The 17,425-nt window shown below is 40.1% G+C and overlaps 1 protein-coding gene across 1 annotated transcript in view; it reads right to left on the reverse strand.

Moving 5' to 3' along the window:
- SLC22A15 (solute carrier family 22 member 15) overlaps positions 1–17,425 on the reverse strand; it is a 95,616-nt gene that overhangs the window by 25,671 nt on the left and 52,520 nt on the right. Inside the window, exons 3-5 of the mRNA XM_007948717.2 lie at positions 10,944–11,076; positions 10,085–10,249; positions 3,981–4,110 (exon numbers count right to left, since the gene is read on the reverse strand). Of these exons, the coding sequence (XP_007946908.1) occupies positions 3,981–4,110; positions 10,085–10,249; positions 10,944–11,076 (428 nt within the window). The remainder of the gene's footprint in view (positions 1–3,980; positions 4,111–10,084; positions 10,250–10,943; positions 11,077–17,425) is intronic.

Below are 17,425 nucleotides of genomic sequence, written 5' to 3' on the forward strand. Positions count from 1 at the left end.
GTTGGTGAAAGGGCTGGAGGGAGGCAGCATGTTTGGCCTTGCAGTAATAGGCCTTGGGTTACTGCTGTCTTCCTCTTGTGAGATTAGAGGAGGTCAGAACATGTGGCCTCCTTGCCATTTTTGCACCTCATAACTGCACCAATGAGGAACACCAGGATAAATGGAGAAAAGATTGAAGCTGTCAAGGATTTCATTTAAATTGGATCCACAATCAATGCCCATAGAAGCAACAATCAAGAAATCAAATAACTATAGCATTGGGTAAATCTGCTGTAAAAAGACCTCTTTTAAGTGTTAAAGAGCAAAAACATCAGTTTGAAGACTAAGGTGTGCCTAATCTAAGGCATGGTATTTTCAGTAACTTCATATGCAAGTGAAAGCTGGACAATAAATAAGAACGATTTGAACTGTGGTGTTGGTAAAGAATATTGAATATATCATGGACTGCCAGAACAAAGCACAAATCTGTCTTGAAAGAAGTGCAGCCGGAATGCTCCTTGGAAGAATAGCCAGACATGGTCTCTCACACTTCGGTCATGTTATTAGGAGGGACCAGTTCCTTCAGAAGGATATTATGCTTGGTAAAGTAAAGGGTCAGGGAAAAAGAGGAAGACCCTCAACAAGATGGATTGACACAGTGGCTGCAATGATGGGTTCAAGCATCGCAACAATTTTGAGGAGGATGGCACAGGACCAGGCAGTGTCTCATTCTGCTGTACATAGGGTGGCTGTGGTAGTTAAGTTGTGTGTCAACTTGGCTGGGTCTGGTATTGAGTGGCTGGGACAGCTGGATGTAGTTATTCTCCATGATGAGAATGGTAATCAGCTCCATGGTGGAATCTACCATGAGCAGCTAAGTAGCTATCTTGGGGATGTGGTCTGCTTCCAGTCTATAAGAAGCATTGAGAAAGGTCTCTGCAGCTTTTGGCATGCTTGGATCCTGCACGTAGCAGAGTCATTATTCAGCAGACTGCCATGCTGTCTGCCAATCTTGGGACTACTAATGGACTTGAAATAGTGGCCTGCCATGTGGTTTAATAATTCTGGGATTGTGCCATTTTACTTGTTGACTGTGGGTTTGTCAGCCTCAGCAGTCAGCTGCTGCCTGAGTGAAAAGACACCTCCAGCTCCAGCGGGCCTAGAGCAAGAGGCAGAGCTGAAGCCCAAGGTCAAGGGGCTTTCACCCAGACCCTCAGGCTGGCACTTTGATCTCAGACTTATAGCTTCCTAAATGGTAAGAGAATAAATTCCTGTTTGTTAAATCCACCCATCTGTGGTATTTTCTGTTAGAGTGGCACTAGGCAACCAAAACAGTGGCTATGAGTTGGATCTGACTCGAAGGCACCTAACAACAACAACAAAGAAACCTACTTATAAAAAGGCTTATCTAGCTGTCAATGGACTCATCTGAGACTACAAATTCTAGCACATACAAATGATGCTTCCCTAAAGACTTACACAGCCTTGGAGATACTATGTGTGTCATATAAACAAAAACAAAACTCACTGCCATCGAATCAATTCCAACTCATAGTGACCCCCATTGGGTTTCCAAGGTGGTAAATCTTTAAGAAGTAGATTCCCTCATCTTCCTTCTGTGGAGCACCTGGTGGATTTGAACCACCAACCTTCTGGTTAACAGGCAAATGTGAGGCACTTAGGCACTGTGTCACCAGAGCTCCTTTTAGGTATCATATAGGCTCATATTATGAGTCAGACTCTACTCGATGGCAGTGAGGTTGGTTTGTTTTGGGGTTTTTAGAAAATAAATAAAACTGCTCAAAATCAAATATGGTAAAAATGAGGAATTTTTAAGCTATATAAGAATGTTTCTGGTAGAAAAATAAATAAAGTCTGACTCTAAAATTATGTTACCTTTTCTTGTGTTATTGATGGGCTAATTCTAAATGTTTTCCCAAATGTTTTGTGCCAACATTTGTCCGATGGGTATAAAGCATCTACTGTGGAAGGCCCCGGATTTTGGTGCTGGGGGAAATGCCATGATGGATAAAGAGCCTGCCGTGGGAGAGTTTTCAGTTTAGAGAGAGAGGTAGCTCCAGTGTGAAGCAGAGATAGGAGGACCACTTGAAGGGTATGGGTTAAGTGTTATGGAATTTCAGAAAAGAATGATTTGTAGCTGCAGGTATGATCAGGGAAGGCCTTATGAAGGGGACAGCTTTTGAGCAAATTGAGAGGGCTGAGCATTAATTAAGCAAGAGGAAATAGGGAGAAGGGTGTTGAAAGAGCAGACACGGTGTAAGTAGGAGGCCTGGAAACAGGAAAGCATAAGGTACCCACTGGGAACAAGAAGCAACTTAATTTGCCTAGAGCACAGGGTCGGTAAAATGGGACAGTAGAAAATTAGGAAAGATAAATTGGAGGCAGACTGCAGGGAGCTTATATTAATAGAATTATGGGATAGGTATATATTTAACATTTATGTGCTTCTTTTCTACTTTCCGTTTACGCTGGTGTGAATTCACCTAGCATTGAACAGTAACAAACTCAGACTAAACACTGAGAAAAAGAAAAGCAGAATGGCTTGATTTATCCACTGAATGTGCACTGCTATCCAAGGAGAGATGAGACTCAGATGGAACTGAGGAGATGTATTAAATATTTAAAAAGAAAATTTATTTAGTCAACAGATATTTACATGAATGCTCATTAACTCAAGTTACTATATAGATTCCCATTTATTACTTCCCAGTATTTATAATATACAAGCTAATAAAATGTTGTCAGTTTTTCTTTCTAATAAAATTACCTTATTCTAATACACATAATTATATACATTTAGTAAATTTCTTATACAGGTTAACTATTTCTACTGTATTCATTTTTGTACTTAACAACACCCTTGCTTTCAAAGATAGCACAAAACAAATTTCAATTCAGCCCAACATCAAATATCTCTCAATAGAATCTGAATTAAAGAGCTATACACTTAAGAGCTATATGAATTAAAGTACTACTACAGGAAGATGGGGCGATCTACTTCCGTAGTGATACCACCTCAGAAACCCAAGGAGTGGTTGCTATGAGTTGGGTCCAACTTGATGGCACATAACAACAACACAGGTATTCCTAGGAGCTCTGGCCTAAAGCATTTGACTGCTAACCAGAAGGCTGCGGTTCAAACCCACCAGCCACTCTGCAGAAGGAAGATAGGCAATCAAGTTCCGTAGAGATAATGCCTTGGAAACCCAAGGAGGGGTTGCTATGAGTCAGAATTGACTTGATGACAGTGGGTTTGATTTTGGTTACAGGTATCCCTCACTTTATAGCACGAAAAAAGCTGAACATTTGATCCCAAAGATTTTGATGAATTAAAATAAGTGGTCTGATACCTCAGGGGAGAAACACCCTTCATAAGCCACATTAAAAATTTCTGATAAGATGGGCCTATGTTACTGGCTTACCTTGCAGCACTGGGTATTTGAGAGCCTCCCAGTGGCTCCATTAGGTGAGACATTTGTAGAGCCCTGCCCTGACCAGGGATTCCTCCCGTTATGACTTCCCCTGTATCTGAGCATCTTCCCAAGTCTACCTTTAGAGTCCCAGAAATGACACTGTGCTGTAGGATGAGTAATTGCCACTACACACCAATATGAATGTATCAATCTACAGTATCATACCTCAGCCACACACCTCACACATCACCTGATTCAACCTGAAGATCTTTAAGCTTGAGGCTTCAGGTTAAAAAACAAATTGGTGCTCTACATCAACAATTTGAAGGTTAAAATGCAGTCTATTGAGAGGTTACTTTAAACAAGGGATACCTGCATTTTGAATTAATTAAGCATCTCCTCTTCCCAGGAGCTGCCAAGCATTGGAGCACTTGCAGAATTTAGTTCTTCACCAAAGTCAGTTCAGGCAAGCTCCTGAAAGGGAATAATGCTGCTCATTGACCCATATCCTCTTAAGACATTCCTTCTACTTTGTACATTAAAACTCTAAAAGGAAAAACTACTTACAAAGACAAGAGGAAGACCACTGTTCCCTGCAGGTTAACCAGAACAGCAAGGGTCCTCCAAGAGCGGATGAAGTATCCTAACAGGGCATACTGGGCAATGCCAACTGCAAAGAAGAGGCCGCCGATTGATCCTAATTCAGGAAAAAAGAGACCTGTTACTGGGGAAAGCACCATCTGCAGTTCCATTTCCATCCCAAATCACAGAGCCAATTCCTTCTTCGTAAGATGTCGGCCCTACCCTGGCAAGTGTAAGAGGCAGAGCAGAAAAGAAAAATCTATGTAAATATCATGCATCAGAAAATAAAGCTAGAGGACAGGTCAAGAAATTAGTGAAAATGGAGGAACAACTGATGAAAAATTGAATTCACAGCTGGACACAATGAATTTTAAGGGCTCAAGGGCCCTCTTAAATGCTTTCTGTATTGAACATTGTATAGACATCTACCTGAACCTGTGGCTGAGGCTTTAAAGTTTTTTTTGTTTTGTTTTGTTTTTGCCATACGGGGGAAAAGATTGTTAGATTATAAGGTTATTATAAAGGTAGGACTTCATTTTTATTACAGAAGCTGTCCCTAAAAGTTGTGATATTTTATATCACAACTTACTCTGCAGTTTTCCCTACTTAATTTACAACCATTGGATATATAACATTTCCATACATATTTGTTTCTTGTCTGACTTTCCAAACAGAATAAAAGCTCTATGAGGCATGGATTTTTACCAGCACACTGATAGGAAAAAAGAAGAAAAAAAAAATCAACCCTGGGATTATCAAATAATCCTGTGTTTTTTTAAATAAAAGTTTGGATGGGTATTAAACTCCACTGGCTTGTCCAATGCATCTGCAAATTCTATACCTTTGAAGTGATTTCTGTAACTGCAACTATCACCACAACAGTAATAATAAAACCAGTTGCCATTGAGTTGCTTCTGACTCACGGCAGCTCCATGTGTGTGAGAGCAGATCGGTGCTCCTCAGGGTTTCAATGGCTGCTTCTTTGGAAGTCGATCACTAAGTGTTTCTTCTGAAGCACCTCCGGGTGGCCTAGAACCTCCAATCTTTTGGTTACCAGCCAATCATGTTAACCATTTGTACCACCCAAGAATAACAGCTACTGTTTATTGAGTATTAAGCGTTTTACACTGTCCCATAAAGCAGGTGCCATATACTGAAGTGAGGAAATAGCTCAGAAAGGTGAAGTGAAGCTAGGACAGAGGGCTGCCTGTGGCAGGGCTGGGACTTGGATCTAGGTCTGACTGACTGGAAAGCCAGCACTCTGTACCATTTCTTTGTCACATCTTCCTTCTGTGAAAGAGCTATTGCTGTGGGTCTCCCATAGCAACCAGACTTTGTTCATCTTGTGACAAAAATTGTCTACAATGAATAATGCTGTAAAACAAAGGTTTTCTATATTCTTTTTTTTCTTAATTTTTTTTTTTTTTTTTGCAGGGTTCTCTCCCCTCCTCTCCCACATGTTTTCCCTGTTCTTATCCACAGATTATGACTCTATAACAAAAAATAATGGCTTGCATACTATTGCTCCTAGTGAGGAAAGGGGGAGCTAAAAAGGAGAGCAGAAGGGGAAGTTTCAGGGATTCTCTTTTTAAAACCCCACTTCTCAGAAGGAAGGTTGGGCAATCTACTTCCATAGTGATACTGCCTCAGAAATCCAAGGAGAGGTCGTTATGAGTCGGGTCCAACTCGATGGCACACAACAATGACAACAACAATTAGAACATGTGGTTTGAAAAGTAAGGGAATGAGGACTGTGTGATTTTCCTGGAGATTAATATAATCAGTAGCTATTATGGGTGCATCCCCATGCATGAAAGAGCACTTGGCCTCCAGAAAAAGGGCTTCTTGTCATTGCTGGTCTTTACTAAGTCATGCTCCCACCTAACTCCAGCTCCAGGGCACCCTTTCCCTCAATCTCTACTAACTCTCACCTTGTCTAAGCCACCATTGGGTTTCATGTGGACAATTACAACAGCCTCCTAAACGATCACTGAATTTCTGTTCTTGATCTTCTACAATCTATTCTCCACTCATTTACCAGAGTCTGTTCATAAGATCCTATCACTCCTCTATTTAATACTCTCCATTGGTTTCCCATTGCACTTTGAAAAAACCAGTCCTTCACTGGGCCTAAGGAGCTCTGGTGGTGTAGTGGTTAATGCATTTGGCTGCTAACCAAATGGTCAGTGGTTCGAACCTACTAGCTGCTCCACATAAGAAAGATGAGGCAATCTGCTTCCATAAAGATTTACAATGTTGGAAACTCAGTGGGGATCACTATGAGTCAGAATCAACTCGATGACAGTGAGTTTGGTTTTATTTTGGTCACTGGACCTATCATTGGGCCTACATCATCTGGTGCCTTTCAACTGTATCTCCCTGCACTCTCCCCCTAACTCTCTATGCTATAGCCACAGGCATCCTTTCAGGTTCTCAAAGAGTAGCAGTCCATTCCTGCCTCAGCTCTTTGCCATCCTGAAAACATTATGGCTGAAATGTTTTCCTCCCAGAACTTCACATAGTGAGGTCATCTTCACCACTTACGACTCAGACAAATACCTACACAGGTGTTTTCTGCAGCTATCCAATCTAATGGAACAAGGCCTCCTGCAATTATTGTCTAGCCCATTACCCTGTTTAATTTTATGTACTGTACTTAAAATTTTATAAAATTATTTCATTTTTTGGTTTTATATGCTCTCTCTCCTAGTTAAAATGTAAGTGCCATGAGAGCAAGGACTATTTCCCACTCACTCCTATTTTGTCCACTCTTTTATCTGAAGTGCCAAAAGCAATGTTTGGTACATGTTAACACTGTATAACATACAAATCTATTACAAAAGGAAAATCTCTGGAAGGGTATACAGCAAGATGTTAACCATGGTGGTTTCTAGGTGGGTAGGATTATATGTACTGTTTATGTTTGACATATATATGTGTGTGTGTGTGTGTTAATTTTTTTATAATGAGTATCAATTATTTTAATAATAATAATAATAATAATATATAATATATTCAAGTGTTTACTTGAATAAGAAACACATTAAAATGGAATTTTTTAAGGTTTTTGTTTTGTTCTTTAATTCTCAATAACATTCAATTGACCTCATTCTTCTTTTTAAGAAATATATCGAAAATTGGCCAAAAATAGATGTTTCCAGTTTGCATTTATGCTTTTTCTGTACATGTTTTACATGCTGTCTTATAGATACTGCAATTATTTTGTAACCAAGTACAGTAAAACCTGTAAAAGCCAAAACCTGTATAAGGCAGAAACCTGTCAGGGAAGAAAAACTCACACATTTGCTACTAAAATGAGTAACAAAAGCAGTAAGACTGCAGCCTGTCAAAGGCAAAAAACCTTTCAAGATACAGAAAAACAAGGCAGTTTCATTGAGTTGTGGATCTATTTTCAAACTAATTTCTTACTGCTAAATAATTAGGCTATTATTTCTAATTCACCTTAAAACTGGAAAACAATGCTAAGACAAGCAATACAAGAAACTCCTTTATTGGAATTTTCTTATTACATTTTATTAATTCCTTGTTTCACAGCCCTTTTTGGGTTTATTGTAATTTCTTTTTCAAGTCAGGAGATAGTACTATTGTACTTCTTTACTGATTCTTACTTTGCAAAATTGAACCTATATGCTGTATTGTTTTTCATAATCTTCTCAAGAATCACCACCACCAACAACAACAAAAAAATCACTGCTGTGGAGTTGGATCTAATCCACAGCGATCCCTTCCTGGATTTCCAAGGTAGTATCACTACGGAAGCAGATTACCCAAAAGGTTATTTGATTGAAATTACTGTGTTGGGAGAGTGACTATATCTAAGATCCTGCATTTGGACTGCAGATCCAAAATCCCCTATTGCTGTATATTTATATTTATTCTAACTTCTTGCAATTCATCAGCATATTTGAAGCCACAGGGATATATAAAAGACTGTGCTGGAGAGAAGCAGCTTGAAAAGAAAAGCCAAGGACAAACTTTAGGGAGCTCCTTGGTTCAAGGGGGAGAGAAGGAAAGTCCTCACATGAGTCTCAAGCATAACCACAGACCTTCCTTGTCCTGGATACAGGTCAGTGCACTGGCCTTCAGGGAACTCTTTCCACTCACTGTGAATTTCACATTGAATTTGGCAACCATCTGCTTCCACTGTTGCTATTCTTTTTCCTTTTCTCCCTTTTTTCTTTGCTACAGAAATTTTAATAGCTTCATCTTCACACAGCTTTAAGGATAAGAATGGGAAGCTAAAGCACTTTAGTAGGAATCTTTTCATTGGCTTTAGTCAATTGACAAGGAAGTAAGAGATTGGGAGGTCCTTCTTTTTGTCTAATACATGCAACAGGACAAGAATAAACCCCAGATCATCTGGCAAAGTGGGGGAAGAATATGTCCTTTGTATAAGAGTATCTATGTAAAACAATTAAACTAAATCATGAGTAATTTAATATAGAAATTTGCGAGGTACATGAAAAATATTAAGTCATGCGACTATGTTAGCAAGATTTTGGACCTCAGGAACACTGAAATCACAGGACAGAGAGCCTTTGGGCCTTCTCTGGATAAAGAACATGGCAGTAATTACCATTATTATTCATTCCTCAGGAAAACTCTAGCAAGTCTGATCTCACTGCTTGGAAAAATGCACTAAAGCCTCAATGGAAATTGAAGACTGAGAGGATACTTCTTACTGGTCCTAGCCCAGAATCTGGGCTAGGAGAAAAAGTAGTTCAGAAGGCTTTGGAAGCTGCTCTGGGGAATATGGGACATCAAGCACTGCCATGTGAAAAATCATTGTGAAGCCTGCTGGTTTAGATGGGCCTGGTGCCTCTTGCTCCCAGTCTCATTCTAAATGGTCCAACCCTATTCACCTTTCAACTTGGACAGCAGCTAGAACACTGGTTTATTTTATTTAGTCTTTGTCTTCCAGCTCAATCCACTAGCCTTCTCCAACTTCAAAAGCAACACCAGAGAAAGAGAACAGTCGGCCAGATGAGCACTGGTGTGAGGTGACCTCAGCACTGGTGTGCGGTCCGAGAGGAGAGGCCTCATGAAATAATGAGAAGGACATGAGCTTGGGGATCAGCCAGACCCAGGTGCCATCTTGGCCTATCAGTTATGATCTATGTGAAAATGGGCATGACACCTCACTTCTCAGAAGCTCAGTGTCTTCATCTGTAAAATGAAGGTAGGAATTCTTAACTTGCATAGTTTGGGAATATTACAGAGATATGTCAAATGCTTCGCATGGTATCAGGCACATGAGAGATATTCAACATATGTAGCTGGCTCTCTGCATTAGTTAACATGAAGACAATGGAACGCTCTCATATATACTCCTTACATAGACATATTTCTTTGATCCACATGGTCAACTTGTTTCCCATATCAGTATAACACATCAATTGTTCTTAATAATTTTAAAACAAATGAAAAGGAAAACAAAAGGTTATCATTGCAAACCTACAGTCCAAAAAGTAGAGTCTTAGACAAAGTCACTCTCCCAAGATAGTATTTTTAAGTCAAATAACTTTAAAGTTTTTATTTTACTATATATGTAGTTCTTGAGAAGATGACAGGATGGTTAAAAAAATATATAGAATATGGGTTTTAGTTTGAAAAGTAAAAATCAGTAAAGAAATGCTACAGTTGTACTATCTCCTGATTTAAAGAAAACTGGGAAAAAAACAGAAAGGGCTATAAAACAAGGATTCAACAAAACATAATAAGAAGGTTCCAACAAAGGAGTTTCTTGTACTTCCTGTCCCAGCTCTCCTTTTCAGTTTGAGGTAAAAGGTATTTAGTGCCCTCTTGAAGAAATCAGTCTCCACAATAATCTGAGCGCAATCCCTGAGGCAGGTGGTAAGTCATCATTTGTGAAGTGAGTTTATAACAGAAGAACATGAATAAAATGACTCATTCATGGTCGTATAAAACAAACTCAGGTAACAAGTCTAATTGTTGGATAGAGAGAGTTGAATCCAAATGAACTTTCAGGTTCTAGGGTTAAACTGGCTGCCTACAAGGTCTTCTGGAGCTGCTCACCATCTCCACATCTGCACAGATTTACGCAGTACCTGCTAATGCCCAGTAGGCGGTGCCCACACATTCGTTTAACAAGACAAAGGCCACCAGCGACATCCCTCCATTCATCATGCCCACCAGGAAGCGAGTTATTGCAAAGAACTCGTATGAGGGGGAAAATCCATTTGCAATAGCAAATAAAATGTCAAGAGCAAAACCTAGCAAGAGAAGAAAAGTATTCAATTATTCAGAGGCAAAACATCATTTGATGAACATAATAAATAATATTCATTAGTTTGTAAGGATGAACCTTAGTAAATTTAAATCATCTCAGCTAGTTCTCTTAAAACTATAAAGAAAAATTGAGATTTTCTTTCTCTGATGCAAGCTGACTTCTGTCTATCACACAGTTTTCAGTTACAATAATGCTAGAACTTGAAAAATCCTAGCTCATACTTAGCCTGTCAAGAAAACTCTTCTGAGTCCTGTAGAGCTCACTGTCAATGAATTCACACAGATATGAGGAAACAGATCTAGTGGACTGCCTCAATCTTTTTGCCTTTTCTGCTTACAAGGCATAAATTGGAATTTGGAGGTTGCAGAAAGCACTATCATTTATGAAAAGCACACAATGCAAACATCTTGCCTTGACCAGGTATGCTGGTCACTAACATATGCTTGGCCAGATTTAACTTGCTGCAGTTTGGCCTCTTGCCATTGTAATAAAAATCAGTTCTATGTCCACATGCTAATCCCTTAAGATCCTTAAGCAAATATCAGTTGCCATCAAGTTGACTCTAGCTCATGGCCACCCCATGGTTGTCAGAGTAGAACTGAGAGTCTGCCTTATTTAGTTTCCTGAGAGTCTTAAGGAAATAAGTCCTCTTACTCAGTGCATGAACATTACATTACCTGTGAGATAGACTTTCTTCCTTCCGAAGCGATCTGAAAGTTGACCAAAAGAGATAACTCCCACAAACACACCACTGAAGAAAAATGAGCTTGCTGCACTGACTTTGTAAGATCTGTTTGCAATTAGAAACCACTAGAGGAAGAAAAATAAGAGGAATTTAGGTCACAGAAAAGGCGGATGCATTGACATAGGTATTAAAAAATCAAATGTACAACAAAAACTTGCTCATATGATCTTCTTCACCTCATAATACACTAAACCCATTGCTGTTGAGTCAATTCAGACTCATAGTGATCCTATAGGACAGAGTAGAACTGCTGGAGCTCTGGTCACATAGTACCTAAGGCATTTGATTGCTAACCAGAAGGTGGTTCAAATCCACCAGCTACTCCCTGGAAGGAAGGTTGGGCAATTTACTTCTGAAGAGATACTACTTGGAAACCCAAAAAGGGGTTGCTATAAGTTGGAATTGACTCGACAGCAGTGAGTTTGGTTTTTATAGGGTTTCCAAGATAGTAAATCTTACGAAGTAGATTGTCACATCTTTCTCCTGTGGAGCAGCTGGTAGGCTTGAACCACCCACCTTTTGGTTAGCAGCCAAGTGTTTATACCACCGAGTCACCAGGGCTCCTCATAACCAACTAGTGACCAAAATTCAGTGTAGCATCCCCCTTAGACAACATTCAAGGAGATTTTCTCTTCAGAAGCATTAGAAATCATTATAACGATGTGATCCTTAGTACTCTCTATATATCTATATATAACAGTCCTGGAAACTATATAGTAGCTAATTGTTTAAATATCTGTTGACTATGTCCTCATCTTAAACCCCTGTGTTTCTTGAGAGGAGAGGCTGTGTCTCATTCATTTCCATTTCCCTAACAACACACTGTCTGGTACGTATAAGGAAGTGAATGAATGGTCTTTTCCTCCGAGAATGTATTTTGGGTTTAAAATCCTTTGCATACTTTAAAAAACCAAAACAAAACTCACTGCCATCAAGTCAATTCCAACTCATAGTGACCCCCTTTGGGTTTCCAAAGCAGTAAATCTTTACAGAAGTAGATTGTCCAGTCTTCCTTCTGTGGAGTTGTTGGTGGGTTTGAACCATCAACCTTCTGGTCAGCAGTCAAATCCCTTTGGCACTACTATGCTACCAGAGCACCTTTAAAACAAGCAAACAAACAAAAAAACCACACCTATGCTGTCGAGTTGATTCGACTCATAGCAACCCCTCCTTAGGTTTCCGAGGGAGTATCTCTATGGAAGTAGATTGCCCAGTCTTCCTTCTGGGGGAGTAGCTGGTGGGTTTGAACTGCCAGCCTTCTGGTTAGCAGGCAAATGCCTTAGGCACCATGCCACCAAAGCTCCTTTAAGGCACCTTGTAAACTTAAAAGGAAAGCAACACCATTATCTAAAACCCTATCTAGAAATGTGTTAAGGTGATTGCTTTGGTTACCTAGTGCCACTCTGATAGGATTATACCACAAATGAAATAGTTTGAAAAAACAGTTTATTCTCTTACAATTTTGGAGGCTTTAAGTCTGAGTTCACAGTGCCAGGCTCTAGGGTCTGGGCAAAAGCCTCTCAACCATGGGCTTCAGCTTTGCCTCCTGCTCCCAGCCCACTGAAGCTGGAGGCTTTTCTTCACTCAGCTCCTGGCTGTCAAGGCTGACAAGGCCAAGGTTGACAAGTAAAAAGGCACAGTTCCAACGTTACCAAACAACATGGTAGGCCATTAATTCAAGTCCAGATGAAGCCCCAAGATCAGCAGGGCATGGCAGGCTGTTGAACTTGGCTACATGCAGGGTTCAAGCATGCCAAAAGGCCAGAGACCGTTTCCAAAGCTGTTTCTTATATACAGGAAGTAGACCACATCCCTAAAGCAGCTACTCCAATAGATTCCACCATGGAGTTAATTATCAATCTCACCATGAGGAATAACTACATCCAGCTGCCCAGCCATTCAACCAGGCCCAGCCAAGTTGACACACAAACTACCACGATGATCTTTGGTTATAAAGATAAAAGTCAATCTATGTTACAGAGATAACCCCACAGATCAAGAGAACACTCATCTTTCCTTTCCCAGACCCTTTCCCTAGAACCAGAGAAGACAGATTTATAAAGAACTCATCAACAACTTGCAAGAAGACCCCTTTTTCAGTTGCTCTTCTCCACCTCAGACCACTCCTTCCCTCATACTTTGACAACCAGTCATTGTGGCTCAAAGCACACTTCTCTTTCCCTTGTTTTTCCTGCAAGACTGGATTGCTAAAGATCTGGGCAAGACATCTTCTGGACAACTCTATGCAAAAAAAAAAAAAAAAAAAAAGACACATGGATCAGAAAGCATAATGTCCCCTCACTAATGTGCTTTACTTCTGAATGCTCCCGTTCTTTACACGTAAACCTTAACAAGCTTAAATTACTTCTTTTTCCCTAGCCTATCATGTGGTAGAAATAGCAAACTAGAGAACTGCTGCTTTTAGAAGTAGTTATCAGGAAGTAGTTATCACTACTCCTGTTGGTAGTCATAATTATGACAGGAGATAATAATGAAAATGATATGAGCAAAAAACTGAACTAAGTTCCAAACATTTTTTCCTATTCAGGTAATCAACACTTATTTGTTTAGTTTCTACTTTTGTTGTTGTTAAGTACCAGCAAGTCAACTCTGACTCATAGCAACCCTATGTACAGCAGAATGAAACATTGCCCAGTCATGTACCATCTTCATAATTCTTGCTATACTTGAGCCCATTGTTGCAGCCACTGTGTCAGTTCATCTTGTTGAGGGTCTTCCCCTTTTTTGCTGACCCTCTCCTTTACCAGGCATGAATCCTTCTCCAGGGAATAGTCCCTTCTGACAATATGACCAAAGTAGGTAAGATGAAATCTGGTCATTCTTGTTTCCAAGGAACATTCTGCCTGCACTTTGTCCAGGACAGATTGGTTTGTTCTTCTGTCCATGGTATTTTCAGTATTCTTTGTCAACACCACAACTCAAAGGCATCAACTCTTTTTTGGTCTTCCTTATTCATCGTCCAGCTTTCACATGCATGAGGTGATTGAAAATACCATGGCTTGGGTGAGGTAACCACAAGTCTTCAAAGTGACATCTTTGCTTCTTAACACTCTAAAGAGCTTTTTTTGCAGCAGATTTGCCCAATGTAATAAGACTTGAGTTCTTGACTGCTGCTTCCATGGGTGTTGATTGTGGATCCAAGAGAAATGAAATCCCTGACAACGTCCATCTTTTCTCCAATTATCATGGTTTTGCTTATTAGTCCAGTTATGAGGATTTTTGTTTTCTTTATGTTGAGGTGTAATCCACACTGCAGACTGTATGCAGTCCTTGACCTTCATCAGTCAGTGCTTCAAGTCATCTTCACTTTCAGCAAGCAAGGCTGTGTCACCTGCATACTGCAGGCTGTTGAATCTTCCTCTAATCCTGATGCCACATTCTTCTTCATATAGTCCAGCTTCTTGGATTATCTGCTAAGCACACAGATTGAATAAGTATGGTGAAAGGATACAACACTGATGCACACCCTTCCTGATTTGAAATCAAGCAGTATCCCCTTGTTTTGTACATAGCCTCTTGGTCTATGTACAGGTTACTTATGAGCACAATTAAGTACTCTGGAATTCCCATTCTTCACAATGTTATCCATAATTTCTCATGATGCACACAGCCAAATGCCTTTGCATAGTCAATAAAACATAAGTAAACATCTTTATGGTATTCTTTGCTTTCAGCCAAGATCCATCTGACATCAGCAATGACATCCCTCATTCCATGTCCTCTTCTGAGTCCAGCTTGAATTTCTGGAAGTTCCCTGTCAATATACTGCTGCAACTATTTTTGAATTATCTTCAGCAAAATTTTACTTGTGTGTGACATTAATTATATTGTTTGATCATTTCCATATTCTGTTGGATCACCTTTCTTCAGAATGGGCACAAATATGGGTAATTTTCAGTCAGTTACCAGGTAGCTATCTTCCAAACTTCTTAGCATAGATGAGTAAGTACTTCTGTTTGTTGAAACATCTCTATGGGTATTCCATCAATTCCCGGAGCCTTGTTTTTCAACAATTGGACTTCTTCTTTCAATACCATCAGTTCTTGATCATATGCTACCTTCTGAAATTGAACACTGACCAATTCTTTTTGGTATAGTGACTATGTATTCCTTCCATCTTCTGATGCTTTCTGAATCATTCAGTATTTTGCCCATATAATCCTTCAATATTGCAGCTTGAGACCTGAAGTTCTTCTTCAGTTCTTTCAGCTTGCAAAATGCAAAGCATGTTCATCCTTTTTGATTTTCTAACTCCAGGTCTTTGAGCATTTCATTATAACACATTGCTTTGTTTTCTGAAGCCCCCTTTGAAATCTCCTATTCAGCTCTTTTATCTCATCATTTCTGCCAATAACTTTAGCTACTCTGTGCTCAAGAGCAAGTTCCATAGTCTCTTCTGACATCTATTTTGGTCTTCTCTACCTTCCCTGTCTTTTTAATGACAACTGGCTTTCTTCATGTGTGATGTTCTAGATTTCATCCCACAACTTGTCTGGTTTTCCGTCACTGGTGTTCAATGCATGAAATCTATTCTTCACATGGTCTCTAAATTCAGGTGGAATACAATCAAGGTCATATTTTGGCTCTGGTGGTGCAGTGCCTAAGGCATTTGACTGGTAACCAGAAGGCTGGAGGTTCAAATCCACCAGCCATTCCTCGAAAGGAAGGTTGGGCAACCTACTTCCATAGAGATACCACCTCAGAAACCCAAGGAGGGGTCACTATGAGTCAGATCTGACTCAACGGCAGTGAGTTTGGTTTGGTTTGGATTTGTTTTAATTGCCTTCAGCTTCAACTTGAACTTGCATGCGAGCAACTGATGGCCTGTTCCATAGTCAGCTCCTGGCCTCATTTTGCCTGATGATATTGAGCATCTTCATCACCTCTCTCCACAGATGTAGTCAATCTGATTCCTATGTATTCCATCTGGTGATGTCCACATGTATAACCACCATTTATGTTATTGAAAAAAGGTATTTGGAATGAATAAGTCATTCTCTCACTGCCGTCAAGTCGGATCCAACTCATAGCGACCCTTCTTTGGGTTTCTGAGGTGGTATCTCTACAGAAGTAGATTGCCCAGACTTCCTTCCAAGAAGTGGCTGGCAGGTTTGAACCACCAGCCTTCTGGTTAGCAGTCAAATGCCTTAGGCACTAAGCCATCAGAGCTCCCGAATAAGTCATTGATGTGCAAAATTCTACCATGCAATATCTGGCATCATTTCTATCACATATTTTCCAACTATTGATGCTTCTTCTTTGTTTCCAACTTCTGCATTCCAATCAAGTAATCATCAACACATCTTGATTGCATGTTTTGTCAATATCAGACTGCAGAAGTTGGTAGAAATCTTCAATTTAGTCATCTTTGGCTTAGTGGTTGGTGTGTAAATTTGAATAATAGCAGTATTAACTGGTTTTCCTTGTAGGTGTATGGATATTATCCTATCACTGACAGCATTGTATTTCAGGATAGATCTTGAACATTCTTTGTGACAATGAACACAACACCATTCCTCTTCAATTTGTCATTCCTGGCATAGTAGATCATATGACTGTCGGATTCAAAATGGCCAATACCAGTCCATTTCAGCTAATTAATGCCTAGAATATCAATCTTTATGTTTTCCATTTCATTTTTGACAACTTCCAATTATCCTAGATTCGTACTTCATACATTTTTCATTCTGATTATTAACGGATGTTTGCAGCTGTTCCTTCCTTACCTGCAGTGTAGTAAATTACATGGTATGGCTTTTCTAGCCATAGCCTTGGTAACTCCCACTTTGCTGTGAGCAATTGAGTTCCTGATTGTTACCTGGTGTATTTCTGTTGGAGCGGCACAAAACAATCTTCTGGGAAGTTCGCTCTTTCTCAGATGTGTAGAATTCTGATGTTGGGATTGCTTAGTTTTGCCACTCTGCCAGGCTCAAAATGAGACCTCCTGGAGGCAGAGAGTGTCTCTGACTGCCAGCTGAGAAGGACGTGCTACTGAGAGAAACACGCTGCTGAGAGACATGAGAGAGACATGCTGCTGAGAGACATGAGACACACATTGATGAGAGACAGATGTGCTACTGAGAGAGACTGTCAGCTGAGAGATGGCTGGATAAGGGAGAGACTTGAGAGAGACTGTGTTCCTGAACTTGAATTGTAGCCTGTTGCTTCCCTAATAAACCCCATAATCTGTGAGTTCTGTGTGGCCACTGTAATGAACTGTTGAGCCCAGCAGAGAGGTAGTGAGCACCATTGGAGAGATGGTTGGTGTGAGGGTTGGTGAAAGGGCTGGAGAGAGGCAGCATGTCTGGCATCCTAGGAATAGGCCTTGAGCTATTGACAGTGATTCTGTCCTCCTCTTGTGAGGTTAGATGAGATCAGAAGATGCAGTCTCCT

This window comes from Orycteropus afer, unplaced genomic scaffold (assembly GCF_000298275.1).
Source record: "Orycteropus afer afer isolate SDZICR_OR568_19922 unplaced genomic scaffold, OryAfe1.0 scaffold00010, whole genome shotgun sequence".
Taxonomy (NCBI): domain Eukaryota; kingdom Metazoa; phylum Chordata; class Mammalia; order Tubulidentata; family Orycteropodidae; genus Orycteropus; species Orycteropus afer.